A 16,576-nucleotide genomic window follows, 5' to 3' on the forward strand; every position below is an offset into this window, starting at 1 on the left:
AAAAGCCCCTTCTAAATCTCCACAGCCCACAACTTCCGCAGCCTTGTGCATATTTATCAGCTGGAGAGTTAATTCTGGCAACAGTGCTCGAAAGGTAAAACTTGCTGACATTTTGCCTTCTTGTGATAGGGACACATCTTGATAGGGACTCCACAAGGTGTCCTGTGGTTGTGCTACCCATGTGTTGCACAATGTGTCCTCTAATGCCCATGCATTATCAGGTTGATTGTTGTAGTATCAAATATCCTTTTCCAGTTGGTCTCAAATGTGCTCAGTTGGATTGAGATTGGGTGATTTGGACAGCCATGGGAGGATGCAGAAGTCATTGTTATGTTCCTGAAACCAATAAGCAACCTACCAGGCTTTGTGGTATGATGCTTTGTCTGGATACACTGTTATCATAAAAGAGTGTTCCCGGTCAATGACAATAGAAAGGTAGGTGTTCCCATCAAGTTGTTGATTAAAAGTGATCAGAGAACCCAAGGCATGCAACGAAAACAGTCCTAAACCATAACATACTGCCTCCAGCTTGCCAAACACCAACATCCCAGTCCCATGCTCTCATGTTGCTTTCTCCAAAGAAAGCAACATGAGAGCATGTTGATATACAGGAATTTTGCTAGCTGGGATAAGCAGGTAATTATCCCATTGTATAAGGCAATGGTCAGGCCACACTTTGAGCACCGCATACAGTTCTGGAGGCCTCATTTTAGGAAAGATGTAGAGCTTCTGGAACGAGATTGGTGACGGGAACAATGAGTTGCTCTTACTAAGTTCTGAGTTCTAAGCTTAAATTCTGCAAATTGCAGCATCTGGAGACTAGCACTTGTGAGGTGATCTGATTGAGGTATATAAGACCTTGAATGGTTTGAGCAGGCTCAGTGCTGATGGGATTCTTCCTCTTTCTCAGATTATGAACCTGAGGGACCATAAACTCAAATTGAGGAAAAACAGTTAGCATTAGCATTAGAAGAGGTATATGATGCAAGAAAGCAAGCTTATTCAGCATCAGCCAAAAAAAAAAAAAAAAACACCACTCCCATTTCACCCCTCCATTCATTCGAAATACCTGTCCAGCTGAGCCTTAAATTTGTTTAGGCTATCAACTTCAACAACAAGTGATGGAAGTCTGTTCCACCAACCAACTACCCGCTGGCTAAAGGCAAATTTCCGCACATCTATCCTACATCTGTCTTTCCTCAATTTGAATTTATGCCCTCTCAGATGATCATTCTCAGCAAGAAGAATCATCCCATCGGCATTGAGCATGCTCAAACCATTCAAGGCCTTATACACCTCTATCAGATCACCTCGCCAGTGCCTAGTCTCCAGACACTGTAATTTGCAAAACTTAAGCCTTTCTTCTTAAGAGCAACCCTTTGCTTTTGCCTTTGATGTTTTGAGCAGTACCTCAAATTCATCTAATTTATTTACCAAACTCCTAGCATTGGTGTACATGCAAGTATACATGCACTTGTTCTTATTCTTAGCTGCCCTAACACAACCTATGTGTTTACTTGTTCCGCGATGACTCCCAGCAGTCTCTGAAATATCCTGCATCTTGTTTTACAGGCTGCTGCTCATTTCAATAGAAGCAGTTGTAGAATAGATGTGTGGAAATTTGCTTTTAGCCAGTGGGTAGTTGATTGCTGGAACAAACTTCCATCTGTTGTAGAAGTTGATAGCTTAAATAAATTCAAGGAAGAACTGGACAAACTTTTGGAGCAAATGGATGGATGAAATGGAAGGTTTTTTTTGCCTGTTGCTGTATAAGCTTGTTTTCTTGCATCATATGCCTCTGCTAATGCTAATCTCCTCCCATCATCATTATTAGTATTTTTCCATTTCCTATTTGTCTCTGTTTCACTTATCACATCCACTATAATCCATGGTTTCCTTGTCTTATCCCCTGCCTGTATTTTATTTCCTCTTCAAAAAAATTTTTTATTGTCTCTTAAACTTACCCATTTACCATTTATACTTTGATTATCCATTTGATCATTTTTTTCCAGTAATAGCCTTCAGTAATTTCACCTCTGTAATATCCTTCCTTGTGTTCTTATTCTTTCCACATTTCACTTTCTATCTTTCTTTGCCCCTCTAATTCTTTTAAACTTTAATTCCACATCTACTTTCCCTCAGCATGAATTGTTGAGGAGGCTTCCATCCTGCAGTGGGTTGATAATGACTGTAGTTTACCTTTTTTTTTTTTTAACTACTATCACAATATTATGATTGAAATATATGTCTAGTCCTGAGTGCGCATGAGAGTTCTGCCCATTGTTCCCATATCTGTTCTGAACAAAGATATATAGTCCATTTTTAATCTGCTTCTAACCCCAGGCATTTTTAATATATACATATGTCTTTTTTATTTTATGCTGTCCAAATAAAGTATTTGTTATCATTGGAGAATTCTGCTCAGAAAACTCCACCAATCTTTGTACTCTCTGATTCTGCCTATCCAGCTAACATTACACTACATTATATTGTCCTTTCCTTTTCCAATCAACATTCCAGTCTGCCATCATAATCAAAAATTTGTCTGCCTGATCTCTCTCTCTCTCTCAGTTATATTTTTCCTTGCTCATAAATGTCCTCAATCTCCTCTCAGGTTCTGTCGTTGTTATATATATTTGTACCAATGTCATTCCTTTTGGTTCTGCCTTGATTCTTACCACCATCAACATTATCATCAAGTAAAATTAATGATTGTACATATCTCAAGAGTTCTTGTTTGTTGCCACAACATCTGATATTGGCAAGATGTTCTGAGGTTAATGTTTCAAATGAGCAAGAATCTAAAGCTAGGAAAACAAGCTTAAATGACTTCAAGGGACGTGTCAGGGTAGTAAACTGTAGAATAATACTTAAGGCCCTTGTACACTCAGTTAAAATGCACAGTTTAACTGTGTGACATCATAACTGAAGGAAAAACTGAGTAACTTGTGTATTTGCTCAGTTCATAGAACTGAGCAAACAAGTTGTGATTCACGCAGTCAAATGTGCAGTTATTTCAGGAAAATGCACAGTTTTCTCAGTTCACACCCAGCTTTCACCATGGAGTCGGCAAAGAAAAAGGAGGCGATTCTGAATTTTATTGAGTGTTACAGAGGTTTGCCAGTACTGTGGGACATGGAACATGTTTTTTACAGTAACTGAGTGAAAAAAGCACTTCCTGTTCTTTTCTGATATTAATAAAGCCGATGCAGCAAGCAGACAAATGATCCCTTTTCTTTTACTTATGGCAACCCTGAACTCACAAAATCACTGAATGAAATGACAAAACTGATGTGAAACTTGTGCCATGTATAGGAGAATGCTCAGTTCAGTTTTTCATTCAGTTTTTTTTACATTTAAACTGCACATTTTAACTGAGCATATATAGCCTCCCTTAATCTTATCTGTGTTCACAGTAATGTACAGGAGTGTTGTCAATAAAATGAATGCATTGAAACTGTTGGTTGGCATTGAAACCAACACTGAAATAATAGGGCTAACAGAGATCTGGTGCCACCCAGAAAATGAGGATGTTGAGTTTCACTGTGATGTATATAATGTATTTAGGAAGGATAGGAAAAATAGAATGGGTAATGGGGTAATGCTTTTTAGTAAAAACAGCCTGAGTACGAAAAGTGCTTTCACAGATTCAGAAGTTATGCTTGCCAGCATAGAATGTATGTGATGTGAGTTATTGGGAGCAAAGGTATAGGATAGTGAGAGTAATCTACATACTAGAAGATTGTGAAAGGTATGATGAGAGTCTCTACATGTAGATGGAATAGGCAAGCAAGTGTGAGTGCCTTATTGTGGGTGATTTCAATTTGACCCTATTGATTGGAGTAAGTGGGAGGGAAACCATGGGAAACAAAATTTTTAAATGAATGAGATGATTATTATTTGTGTCAGCATGTTACAGAAAATACTAGGGGTAAGAATATTCTAGACCTGATCATTATTCATGAATTAGATAACATTATAGGGCTGACAGTACATGAACCATTAATCAATCGAACATGGAGTTCTAAGTTGGATGATGACGAGGGGAGTGAGGAGAGGTTGCAGTTGTAAAGACAAAGAAATGGGTTTTAATTTTTGAAAGGAGGTTATGACAGCTTTAGTAGCTGCTATATTGTCACTATCAACTAGGAAGATTGCAGAGGGAGGGTTAATACATTAGAATTATGGAATGCCCTTAAAGCAATAAACACAAAACTCATCAATGCATGTATATCATTAAGAAAATATAGAATGAGCAGGTTACCGAGATGGATAAATATAGAGCTGGCCAGTCTAATTAGCATTAGCATTAGTAGAGGCATATGATGCAAGAAAGCAAGCAAGCTTATGCAGCATCAGCCAAAAAAAAAAACCCACATCCACTTCACCCCTTCGTTCGTTCGAAATATCTGTCCAGCTGAGCCTTAAATTTATTTAGGCTATCAACTTCCACGACAAGGGATGGAAGTCTGTTCCACCAACCAACTACCCGCTGGCTAAAGGCAAATTTCCGCAAGTCTATCCTACATCTGTCTTTCCTCCATTTGAATTTATGCCCTCTCAGGCGATTATTCTGAGCAAGAGGAAGAATCCCATCAGCATTGAGCATGCTCAAACCATTCAAGGCTTTATACACCTCTATCAGATCACCTTGCTGGTGCCTAGTCTCCAGACACTGCAATTTGCAAAACTCAAGCCTTTCTTCGTAAGAGTACCCCTTTGTTCCATTCACTAATCTTGTTGCCCTTCTCTGTACTCGTTCCAGCAGCTCTACATCCTTCTTGAAATGAGGCCTCCAGACCTTTATACAGTACTCAAGGTGTGGCCTGACCATTGCCTTATATAAGGGAATAATCACCTCCTTATCCCTGCTAGAAAAATTCCTGTATATCATTGACAAGACACTATGAGCTACTCTTGCACCCTGTCTGCACTGCTCAGAGAACTTCATATCTGCCTGCACAATTACCCCCAGGTCCTTTTCATTCTCTACCACTGTCAGTGTAGTACCACACAGTTGATATGTTGCTCTGCGATTGCTGTTTCCCATATGTAGTACTTTACATTTGTCAATGTTAAACTTCATTTGCCACCTCTCAGCCCATCTGCTCAACCTTTCCAGATCCTGTTGCAGCAGCATAGTGTCAGTAGTGTCCTTAACAACCCTGCCAACCTTTGTATCATCTGCAAACCTGGACATTAAGCTTGATATACCATCATCAATATCATTTATAAATACCGAAAACAATAATGGACCCAACACTGAACCCTGAGAGACTCCACTGATAAAATTAGTCCACGATGAGCAGTGTCCATTGATTACCACTCTCCGTCTTCTCCCCCTCAACCACCCCTTTATCCATAGCAGCAATTTGCCTCCAATGCCACACTGCTCCAATTTGTGCAGCAGTCTTCCATGTGCAACAGTATCAAAAGCCTTTCTAAGATCCAAGTATATAATATCAAAGTTATTCCCTGCATCCACTTATTTTGTGACTGCATCATAGTATCCAATCAAATTGGTCAGGCAAGACTTCCCCTTAACAAAACCATGCTGTGTCTGAGCTATAACTGAATTCTTGTCTAGATGATCCTGCAATGCTTCTTTAACCAGTGCCTCCATTAATTTTCCTGGAACAGAAGTTAAACTCACAGGTCTATAATTACATGTGTCGGCCTTTGATCCTCCTTTGTGAATTGGGGTCACATTTGCACCTCTCCAGTCTGTGGGTACCTCCCCTGAGTCCGAGGAAGCTCTCATTATTATGGCTAAGGGTTTGCTTACTTCCTTTGCTGCCTCCTTTAATATAACTGGATAGATCCCATCCACCCCAGGTGCCTTTCTTGTGTTTATCCTGTACAGTTTCTGTACAGTTTCTTATTATACTCATCAGAGTCATTAGGCCTATAGCATACTCCTACTCTCAATTTTGATCTCCCAGTGCTTATGTCACACCAAACTGACTCGACTGAACTGTCCAGCAATGTCGACTGGCTTCACTTCCTTGGATTTTATGTGTTTCTTAACTAATAGTATAACCCCTCCTCCCTTCCTTCTATCCTTTCTGTAGACATTGTACTCCCCAAATTCCAGTTCTGCATTCCTTATATCTGTGTGACACCACGTCTCGGATATCCCAACAATATCCGCCTTTGATGCTTTGAGCAATACCTTAAATTCATCAAATTTATTTACCAAACTCCTAGCATTGGTGTACACGCAAGTATGCATGCACCTGTTTCTATTCTTAGTTACCCTAACGCAACCCATGTGTTTACTTGTACCGCAATGACTCCCAGCATTTTCTGAAATATCCTGCATCTTGTTTTTCAGGCTTCTGCTCATTCCAATAGAAGCAGTGCAAGAATCACTTTCACCTCTGCCAGTGGCTACTGTTAATCTATTAGTCTTTGTATCCCCCCAAGCTAGCAGTTTTCCGATCCACCTAACACTGCCTCGATAGCATCAGCAAATATTCTTGTACCCTTTCTATTTAAGTGTATCCCATCCCTGTAGAAGCAGTCTCTCCTGTTAACAAGTAGAGTCCAGGCCGAAAAAAATTCTACCCCTTGAGCCTTGCACAATCTTTCCAGGGCTGAACTGATCGACAAGGCTTCCATCATATACTCCCTCCTATCGTGTCTGGGCAGAATTGCAGACATTTTAAAATTCAACCATAATTCACAGCTTTTTTTGAATAGTGACCTGTATTTGTTAAGTAATTCTGCTGGTCTCCTACTCTTGATATCATTACTGCCAACGTGTACAACTATATCACCTTTTGTGCCCTCAAAAGATGATATCCGCTCTACAACATCAACAGAGGCGAAATAGATGGCATGAGAATGTTACAGAACAATCAAAAGAACTGGCACCTACAACAGCTACAAGTTGATCTGTACAAGTTATACTAGTTGATTTGACTCACTACTAGATCTCACGAAATCATGAATTGTATGCCATATCTAGAAATAAAATAGTTACGATGGTTTCACATTGCCTTCCCAAACTGTCCACAATTTGAGTGTGAAAAGTAGCCTCGGAGGAGAGAAGGCAGATATCGTTCACTCCCAAAAAATAAAAAAAAAAGGAAAAAAATTTCTTAACCTCTTTTTTTTGGCAGTGACTGTCTTTTCACTCTTGTTCTTACAAGAGTCAAATAAGAATCACCAAGAAGAGAAGAATATCCAGCTTAGGACCCTTAGTGTGCCAAACTCACCAGACTACACAGTTGAAAAAATGCATTTCTTTGGGACTGGCCCAGAAATAAATGATGAAGTTTTATCTAGTGGCCTAATAAAGAGTTATAAATACAGGGCTGCTTATAATCAAATTTTGTACTGTGGTCTCACAAAAATTTGTTATGCTACTATCCAGAACCGTATACACTATGCTGCCACTTTATTTGGTACACCCTTGCTGTTCACAGAAATGGTTTGTCCCACAACATTGCAAGTCACATGACTACAGTTGTGTGGATATAGATGCAGAACAACCTTTCTGGTATCAGTTAAGCATACAAACCATAGCAAGAATGGGGGAAAGGAGTCATCTAATGGACTTCGAACGTAGCATGGTAGTAGGTACAAGATGTGCTGCACAAAGCATCTCTGAAACACAGTTCTGAATTTTTCATGCATTACAGTTTCAAGGGTATTTCGAGAATGGTGCAACAAACAGAAAACATCCTCTCAATGGCACTTCTGTGGAAGAAAATCACTTGTTGATGAGAGAAGTGAGAGGAGGATGGCTAGAATTGTGCAAGCAAACAGATGGGCCACAGTGTCGCACATTATGTTGGAATACTACCTTAGTGCGCAGAACAAAATATTGCAATGGACCACTAGTTGCAATTTGTTGCGAATGGGCTACAACAGCCGACACCCACATCGCGTACCTTTGTTATCAATGAAGAACAAGAGAGCACACCTCCTATGGGCACAGCAACACCAGCACTGGACTATCGAGGATTGGAAAACAGTTGCTTGGTCTGACGAGTCGAAGTTCCTGGTGCATCATGTTGACGAAAAGCTCAGAATTTGGCGAAAACAACATGAATCCGTGGCCCTGTCTACTGCTGTGCAAGGTGTGGGGACACGTTGGGTCCATTGATACCCATAGATTCACGTCTGAATGCCACATCGTACCTAAACATCATTGCTGACCAAATACATCAGTTCATGTTGACAGTTTATCCTCAGTCAGATGGTTACTTCCAGCAGGATAATGCTGCGGTGCACAAAGCCCGAATCACTATGGAATGGTTCCAGGAACATGACAATGATTTTTCTTTTCTGCAGTGGCCTGCTTAGTCTGCAGATCTCAATCCTATTGAACATTTTTGGAATGAGCTGGAAAGGGCTGTTCACTGCAGGCCTACACCTCTGTTGAATCTCAAGGAACTGTGTGACACACTCATGTTTGCATGGTACTCCATTCCTGCACAATGTTTTCAGCATCTTGTTCAATCCATGCCTATACGGATTCAGACTGTTTTGAAGGCTAAAGGAGACTCAACACGCTACTAATAAAGTGGCAGCACAGTGTATAATATGTACCTAATAAAGTGGCAGCACAGTGTATAATATGAGCATATGCTACACAAATGGAATGAATTGTTCCATTTTTTGGTTCAAAAAAATCTTGTCTCCTTAAAACATATTTCTCTGTAGTGGGCATTACTTTTTATATGAAATGTAGGTACAATACTGTAGTGACTTACAGTGACTTGCTTTGAAATATGTGATCAGTGAATTTTATAGCTCTTGTATGTCAAAAGCTTTTGCTCTAAATTTAGATGAGGGTTATTAATAATCATAATGATAATACTCATATTATTATTAATTTGAAAAAACATACTGAAATGCAACTTAATATGAAGATATTTTAATAAAGATTTATCTTTTAATATTTTATAATTTCAATGCCTACTTTTATAAGTAGCTTTAATTAACTGTTTTAGTTATTTCACACGTTTCAATGCTATACATTTTATTTTCTTTTTCTGGAAAAGGTTCCAGAAGATAAAAGTTCTGCAGGGAGAGTATAAACTTGAAGTACTTTTAGACTATACAAATGAATTAAATAATTTAAAATATGATTTACTACATTTCTTAATGATATACATACTTTTTCTGTGTTGCTTGATATAAAATAAATCTTGATATAAAAGATATCAACTATGAACATGTGCTGATATCAACTATCCTGATATGCTTCAACTCCATATTCACCAGACCTTTTTTTTTTTTTACCTGTCATTTTTAACCTAGTTACATTTTTTGAAACCTTTTGTATGTGTTTCTTAAAAATTACAACTTGTAGATATTAATGTTCATCAGTAATGATTGATTTTGAACAGGATACAAGTAGAAAATTTGCTTCTTGTCCAAATGTCTCTAGTCAAGCATTCTGATCTCTTTCCAAAGCTATTGGCTGCAATTTCTATCCACCAGTGCTACCTCTCTTACAATCTGTTGGTTCCATTGCATCCTCAGCTAAAGACAAATCTGACTTACTAGCATCTTATTTTTCTTCTAACTCTTGTATCAGTGATCTTGGTAATCTCTCTCCTGTCTTACCTAATGCACTCCACTCTATTCCCCATAGTATTCTGACAGAAGGATAAAAGAAGAATTCTGAACAAGCTTTATATCAAGAAAGCTTTTCTCTGCTTGTTCTCAAAACCTGTGCTCCTGAGCTTGCTCCTTTTTACACTTTCTTATTCTAGTGGTGTTTTTCCTTCTGCTTGAAAATTTGCTCATATCCAGTCAGTTCCTAAAAAGGATGGCCGATCCCTCCCTTCTGATTATCTGCTCTTTTCAAAGTACAGTAGAGCGTCAGTTATCCAGAATAATTGATGTCAGATTCCAGATAGCCAAATTTTCCGGATAATCGAATGTAAAGTTAAATTTATTTAATACAATTAAATTTAAAAAATAAGATTAATTAAATAAAAAAAATTATAAACCAATCTTGGAAAAAAGAAACACCCATCCAGGCATTTTTATGAGTTTTATACAAAACAGGAAAATTAGAAATATTTTTAAATGCTTTCGGTTTTTTGACTTGATGATGAGCACAAACAGTCTGTGCATCCCAGTAGCATATGAACACATAGCAATTGTAACTCATTCTTTCCTCATCTTAAAACCTGCTGCAGGCATTTCTCTTTTAGTGGATAGGGTTTTTCTGGGTAATGCTTTCCATAATAAGCCCATCTCATCAACATTATAATTGTTTTCTTTCTTGTAATTTGCTATATCTGAAGCAAACTTACTTTTAAAAAATACCACTGCTGATTCGTCTGCAGAAAGTTTCTTGCCTTGAATGTCTAGTTCACGTATACCGTGTCTCAGTTTAAAGTTTTTCAGCCAACCTGTGCTTGCCTTAAGATCTTCATTACCTCTTAATTTTCAATTAAACCTGCTTTTTCACACAACATTGGACCAGACACTGGTTCACCTAAACTTTGCTTCTGGAGAAACCACAACTAAAGCGGCATTTTCAGGTTTCGACATCGTATTTTTGCTTCTAGATCCTTCTTTGCTGTCCATAATCGACACAAATTCTGTTATAGCATTGGAATTTTTCTTGATGTCGTAAATTGTTGAAGTCCCCACATTAAACTCTTTGAGAGATTTGCTAAATTTTCGCCTTTTCTAATTCTATTAATAATTTCCGATTTTTATTGCAACGTTAAGACTACGTGTTTTCTTTTCGTTCACATTTTACCATAAAAAATTGAAAAAAATAATAAATCGCACAGTTTCGAGCCAATATTATTCTTACCAAATCTGGAGCTAAATTAATCTGAAATTCACTCATGGTTTCCGAGACAATCCAGTAGTCTGTGATATTTTTCTAAAGCACATTACTAAAGGTCACCATAGAATTCTAGAGTTCGCAACTATAAAACAATAAAAACTTTGGAAGGTTTTGGGTTAGTGGGGTTTTTTGTTTGTGCAATCTGTTATAAACAGGTAATAAACTCGATCTTTCGCTTATTAGAATCAAAATTCAATTTGCAAACGTGATCACTATAACTGCCACTTATTTTACTATTTTAATTTTAAAAAAAGCCTTTGATCAGCCTTTCAAATTATTCTGGATAACTGACGTTCTACCATAATAGAGAAATCCATCAAGTGCCAACTCTTAAACTATTTTGAAACCTTCCATCTGATCAGTCAATGCTAGCATGGATTCCATCAGTGTTGATTCACTGGTGATATGTTGGCATATGTCACATCAACGTTGTATAAATTCAATGGAAAAATTCGGAGAAACTCAAGCAGTTGCTCCTTCCATTTTTTAAGGCTTTTGATTGTGTTTGGCATAAAGGTTTTTTAAACAAGCTCCCATCTTTTGGATTGCTCCGATTTTTTTTTTTTTTTTTGCAATCGGGTGTCCAGTTTTCTCTCTGAATACTCACTGCAGGAATAGTAGATGCACTCTGTTTTCTAACTTCTCCACTAGTGCTGGTGTCCCCCCAAGGTGAAATGTGATGCACTGCATACGTTAACTAACATAGTTAGTTAACATATCGTTGTGAAATTTGATAGCTTAAATATATTCAAGGAGTAACTGGACAAACTTTTAGTGGGAATGGATGTGTGAAATTGGTTTTTTTTTGGATGATGCTACATAATGCTTGCTTTCTTGCTCATGCATCACATGCCTCCATTACTATTACTACTACTACATCCATGCTACATCGATGGATGTATGTTAATTAACATACATCCATGGGCACTGTTCATTGGCATCTGTAAATCTCCCACTCTGTTTCAGACCCGTCCAAACACATACTGCAAGCGGTCAATATCCATTCGCTGTCTAACTCACTTTTTTTCTCTTCCTCATTTATCCCTTCTACTTCTGTTTCTGGAACAACCTTCCTTTGCAAGTATTTTCAAAAAATTGCAATTTACAGATATTCAAGTCTAATTTTAACAAGTATCTATTGTTTTCTTAGGCTTCAAATCATGCATGGTACTTATACTATGGGTTCTAATACTTTTCACATTTAGGGTTTTCATAAAAAAATAAAATAAAATAGATAAATTTTGTTCTCTTCCCACCTATTCTTGGTGGGAGCACCAGAGGTTCATTAACATTTCACTTTTCTAGATGATAAGTATAGCATAGCTTAATTTTCATCTATACTTATCATCTAGTCATTATATCACAGCACATAAGGAATCCTTAATATATGATCAGTCATTTACTTTTCTTATAATTGTATTAAAAAAAAAATCATAATTTGTGATATGCACTCCCACAGTTTACATTGTGTGTGTGTGTGTGTGTGTGTGTGTGTGTCTTTTTGTGGACTTATTTGCCTTTGCGCAAAATTAAAAGAGCAAACAAACACAACTTTTAGGAGCCGACCGGGCTAGCCGGGTTGGTAAAGTGCCTGCCTGGCAACCCACAGGTCGCGGGTTCGATTCCTGCCTCGGGCTTGGATCAAAGTACTGCAAAAACCTTGGGAGGTGCATTATGGCCACAGAAGCCCATGCGCCAACAACTACCAAAAAAAAAAAAAAAACCCAACTTTTAGGGCATTGATATTTTTTGGTTTGTTTATTTTCATTTCAAATTACTAATATTTTCATCCTCATATGATTAAGAAAATGTTTTAGCATCATGCAAAGACCTCCCTACAAAAGTAAACCTCTATAATAGAAAACTAGGATTTCTAATAAGGTATCACAATGGGCATCCAAATTTTTAGATGTTGAATACTCATTAGAATAATGATAATACTTAACTATCATTATTCATAATGTTGAATTGTAGAACATCTTTTTGTGCTTTATACTTTGTACTTGTTGTGTTTTAATTTAAATGAAGGGAAGCTTTAACCTTTTCTTTTTCTGTTTTTATTTTGAATCTGATAGAGAAGTGGAAAGTTTTTGTTTTCCATTCCAAAAACTCCAATTTGCATTAGATGTTACTGTATTAATTTTTTTTTTTTTTTTTTTCCCAATCCTGTTGTCATGTTATGTTATTTTGTTAGGTATTAGAGAATATGTTTTATATCCTCTAAGCAATGGCAAAATATAACTGTGCCTTCTGCATGTTTTATTTCTCAGCTTCTTAGAGTATGATATGTTTATTTTTCAAAATGTATTTTCCTAGAATGCAGAAATAGTACAGTATATAAGTTTTGCTTATTGAAAGCTTAAATTTTGTTTACATATTCTCTGTCTGTATATAACCATTTTTGAATATATATATATATATATTTTATTTATTTTTTTTTTTTTTTTTTGCAAAACAAAAGTGATACCCTTTGTATCACTTTTTTCCAGTTGTAATACTTTTTAAATTCTTTGTTTAATTTTGTTAATTTTTGTTTTATTTTTTGACTTATTTTTAAGGAGCACTTTTCGTCAAGGTATTGTGTCAGGAGAAAAGAGTGTAATTCATCATATCTTAGAATGGTTACTGCACCGGATCCCCGAACTGAAAAAACGAGCCTATTTGGCTCAGTTTTTAGTCAAAGTAGAATTATCACCTGATATTGAAGGAGATTCTGATATAATGGATCTTTATGAAAATGTGAGTAGTATTATTATTAAATTTGAGGAGGAACACTGTAGAAATTCATATAAAAATGTCATATAAAAGAATAAATAAATTATTATTTTGAAGTAGGATTATAGGATTGTCTTTAACAATGTGAATTTTCCATAACTTACTTGCTAAGCATTTGTTTGCCTGGTAAATAGTTCACCTGTTTAGATTTATTAACAAGGAACTTTTTCTGGGGATAGGGACTTTTTTCTAGGGTTTTTATCAGGTGCTTTTGGATAGGTGCATTACGTATCATAGTTTTCAAATATACTTTATGCCCCTGAAGAGTTTGAGTGTGTGTAATTTTGCAAAAGAGACAACATCGTTTTATTTATGAGGTGATTGTCAGTGAGCAATACATTTCTATCATGTAACACTTGTGGAAATGTTATCACCTGGCAAACTCCCTAAAACATGGTTTCAACAAGATAGTGTCTGTTTGTTTGTAATTGGAATCTTTATTAATGGGCAGTTATGGCCATAAAGAAAATCCAGATATTGGCCCACCTGATACTCTCATTTTTATTGCAACTTTTTCTCCCAATCTTTATCACTGTGTTCATTTTTGTTGTGTTTCTGTTTCTCCCATTTTTTGGGAACTAATTGGCTGCATTTGGTTTTGATTGCTAACTTTGGCCTTCTTAAACTACTCATATTTTTGTTAAAATTTTTTATTTTAATCCTTTTTTTTATTTATTGACTGTCTTTTATGAATTTTTATTTTCAAGTGAGAATTGCTTGCGCCTCACACTCTGAAATGAATGTACAGCAAAGATATCCACTTTGGACACATCATGTCCCGCTACAGTTAATAGCGAATCACAGCTACAGTCAACATGTAGCACATTAACTGTAGCTGTGATTCTCAAAAGAACCACCATTGATTGATTCTCTTCTGAGCCAAAGCCTTCCTGCTTTTTTTAGTAGCCATAACTGAAACATAGCCCAAGTATTTGCTTGTCCCACGAGGACTCCCAACAGGCCTTGTAATCCCCAATGCCTTGAATTCCAGGTTGCTGCATGTGCAAATAGAAGCAATGCAAGAATCACTTTCACCTTTGCTTTTGGCTGCTGTTAATCTATTAGTTTGTATATACCAACAATTTTCTGATCCATCTAACACTGACTCAATATCTTCAGCAAATTTTATTGCATCCCTTTTATTTAAGTGTATCCCATCCATGTAAAAACAGTGTCTCCTGTTAATGCTTAAGCAGTGACCATGCTGAGAAAAGTTTTATGTAATGAGCCTTGTGCAATCTCTAGGGCTGAACTGATTGACAAGGCTCTCGTCATTTGCTTGTGGACAGTCAGATTTAACCTCCAGTTGCAACTTTTTCTCACACTTGTCTTATACCTGGTAAGTGTATCCCCAGATTTACTATTAAATATCATTAATACCAATGTACAACAAACCACCTTTTATGCCCTTAAAAATTATATCTGCTCTACAACATCATTAACATTTTCTCCTGGTAGACATATCCTTGTCTTGTTCAACCTTTCCTTTGTCCACAAGATATTTCCCATTTCCCTGACAACAGCTCCTTCTTGTGGGACCAGAGCTCTTTGCCTTTGAGGATGTTGTTGTATTGTCTGATGCACAAGCATTGGTTGTAGTATTTAGCTGGATAACTCAGTGCTTGATGGCTCCTTCATTTCAATTCCTTTGAGGGCATAAACCCTGTTCTTGAAGCCCTTATATAGATCCGCTGAATTTGTGCTTAATCTCTTCACACTTTTTTTTTGCATTGAAAAAACATAAAGATATAAAGATATCCCCTTTGTTCATATTGTGTCCCTCTAGAGAGGACAAGGAAATAAAAAACAAGTAGAGCACTGTATATAGCCATTGGCAGCCCTCTTCTGAGCCATTTCTGCTACTTTTAGTTTTTTGTTTTGCCGCTGTAGTCTGTCTGAGCCTTGATTTTATTCTTAATTTATCTTAAAAAATACCATACAAAAAAAAAAGAGACAAGAGTATAATAATACTACCCTATTCCCAGGTTATATGACAGAAGTATGTGCAATACTATTGTTATAGTTTTCAGACTTAATAAAAACTTCTAAAGAACCTAAAAAAAAAATTTCTATTATATTATTTATACTCCTATGGAATTATATAGAGTAATATTAAATTGCATTTACAATAAATGTTATTTAGTATTGTACTAAAATATTTTTGTATTGGTTGTGGTAGACAGTTCTGATGTTCTGGCTAACATCTGTGCATTAAAATTATGAGATATATATAACAGATTTCCTTTGATTAGTCTTCATTTTAATAATATGAGGATGTTTTAATGAGTGCTGTATATCTAGTGGATTAAGGATCTTGATCATTAGATATATTTTAATATGAAGTGATAATGCAGTTTGGTAATTATTGAATTTTAACTTATGTGCTTCTGCCTATCTGTACATTTCAGTATGAGCAGCATATTGAAGAATTTAAGGAAATTCACAAGCAGTATGAGGCACTTAAAAATAGTGGTTTTTCTACAGTTGAGATTCGTAAGGATTTGGAACATATGGAAGAGGAGCGAGATCAGTTATCTAAAAAAATAGAGAGATTAAAGATGAAGGTAAATATTTTAATTTATGGTAATCATATGGAATTTCAGAACCTAAACAAATAAAATATTCAAACTTATCTTATGGTTTTGTGTATAAACTTTCCACTACTGCTTAATTTAAATTTATAGCAATATTCACATTGGCAACTGCCAACTTTTAGCATTAGCATTAGCATTAGCAGAGGCATATGATGCAAGAAAGCAAGCTTATTCAGCATCAGCCAAAAAAAAAAAAAAAAAAAAACCCACTCCCATTTCACCCCTCCGTTCGTTCGAAATACCTGTCCAGTTGAGCTTTAAATTTGTTTAGGCTATCAACTTCAACAACAAGTGATGGAAGTCGGTTCCACCAACCAACCACCCGCTGGCCAAAGGCAAATTTCCGCACATCTATCCGACATCCGTCCTTCCTCAATTT

General features: G+C 36.5%; 1 protein-coding gene across 1 annotated transcript in view; it reads left to right on the top strand.

Moving 5' to 3' along the window:
• Positions 1-16,576, top strand: part of LOC150084233 (intraflagellar transport protein 81 homolog) — a 224,292-nt gene that overhangs the window by 56,310 nt on the left and 151,406 nt on the right. The window contains exons 4-5 of the mRNA XM_090375125.1: positions 13,387-13,567; positions 16,012-16,167. Coding sequence (XP_090231251.1) covers positions 13,387-13,567; positions 16,012-16,167 — 337 coding nt within the window. The remainder of the gene's footprint in view (positions 1-13,386; positions 13,568-16,011; positions 16,168-16,576) is intronic.

Source organism: Mastigoproctus giganteus, chromosome 6 (assembly GCF_048544385.1).
Source record: "Mastigoproctus giganteus isolate SK-2022 chromosome 6, ASM4854438v1, whole genome shotgun sequence".
Taxonomy (NCBI): domain Eukaryota; kingdom Metazoa; phylum Arthropoda; class Arachnida; order Uropygi; family Thelyphonidae; genus Mastigoproctus; species Mastigoproctus giganteus.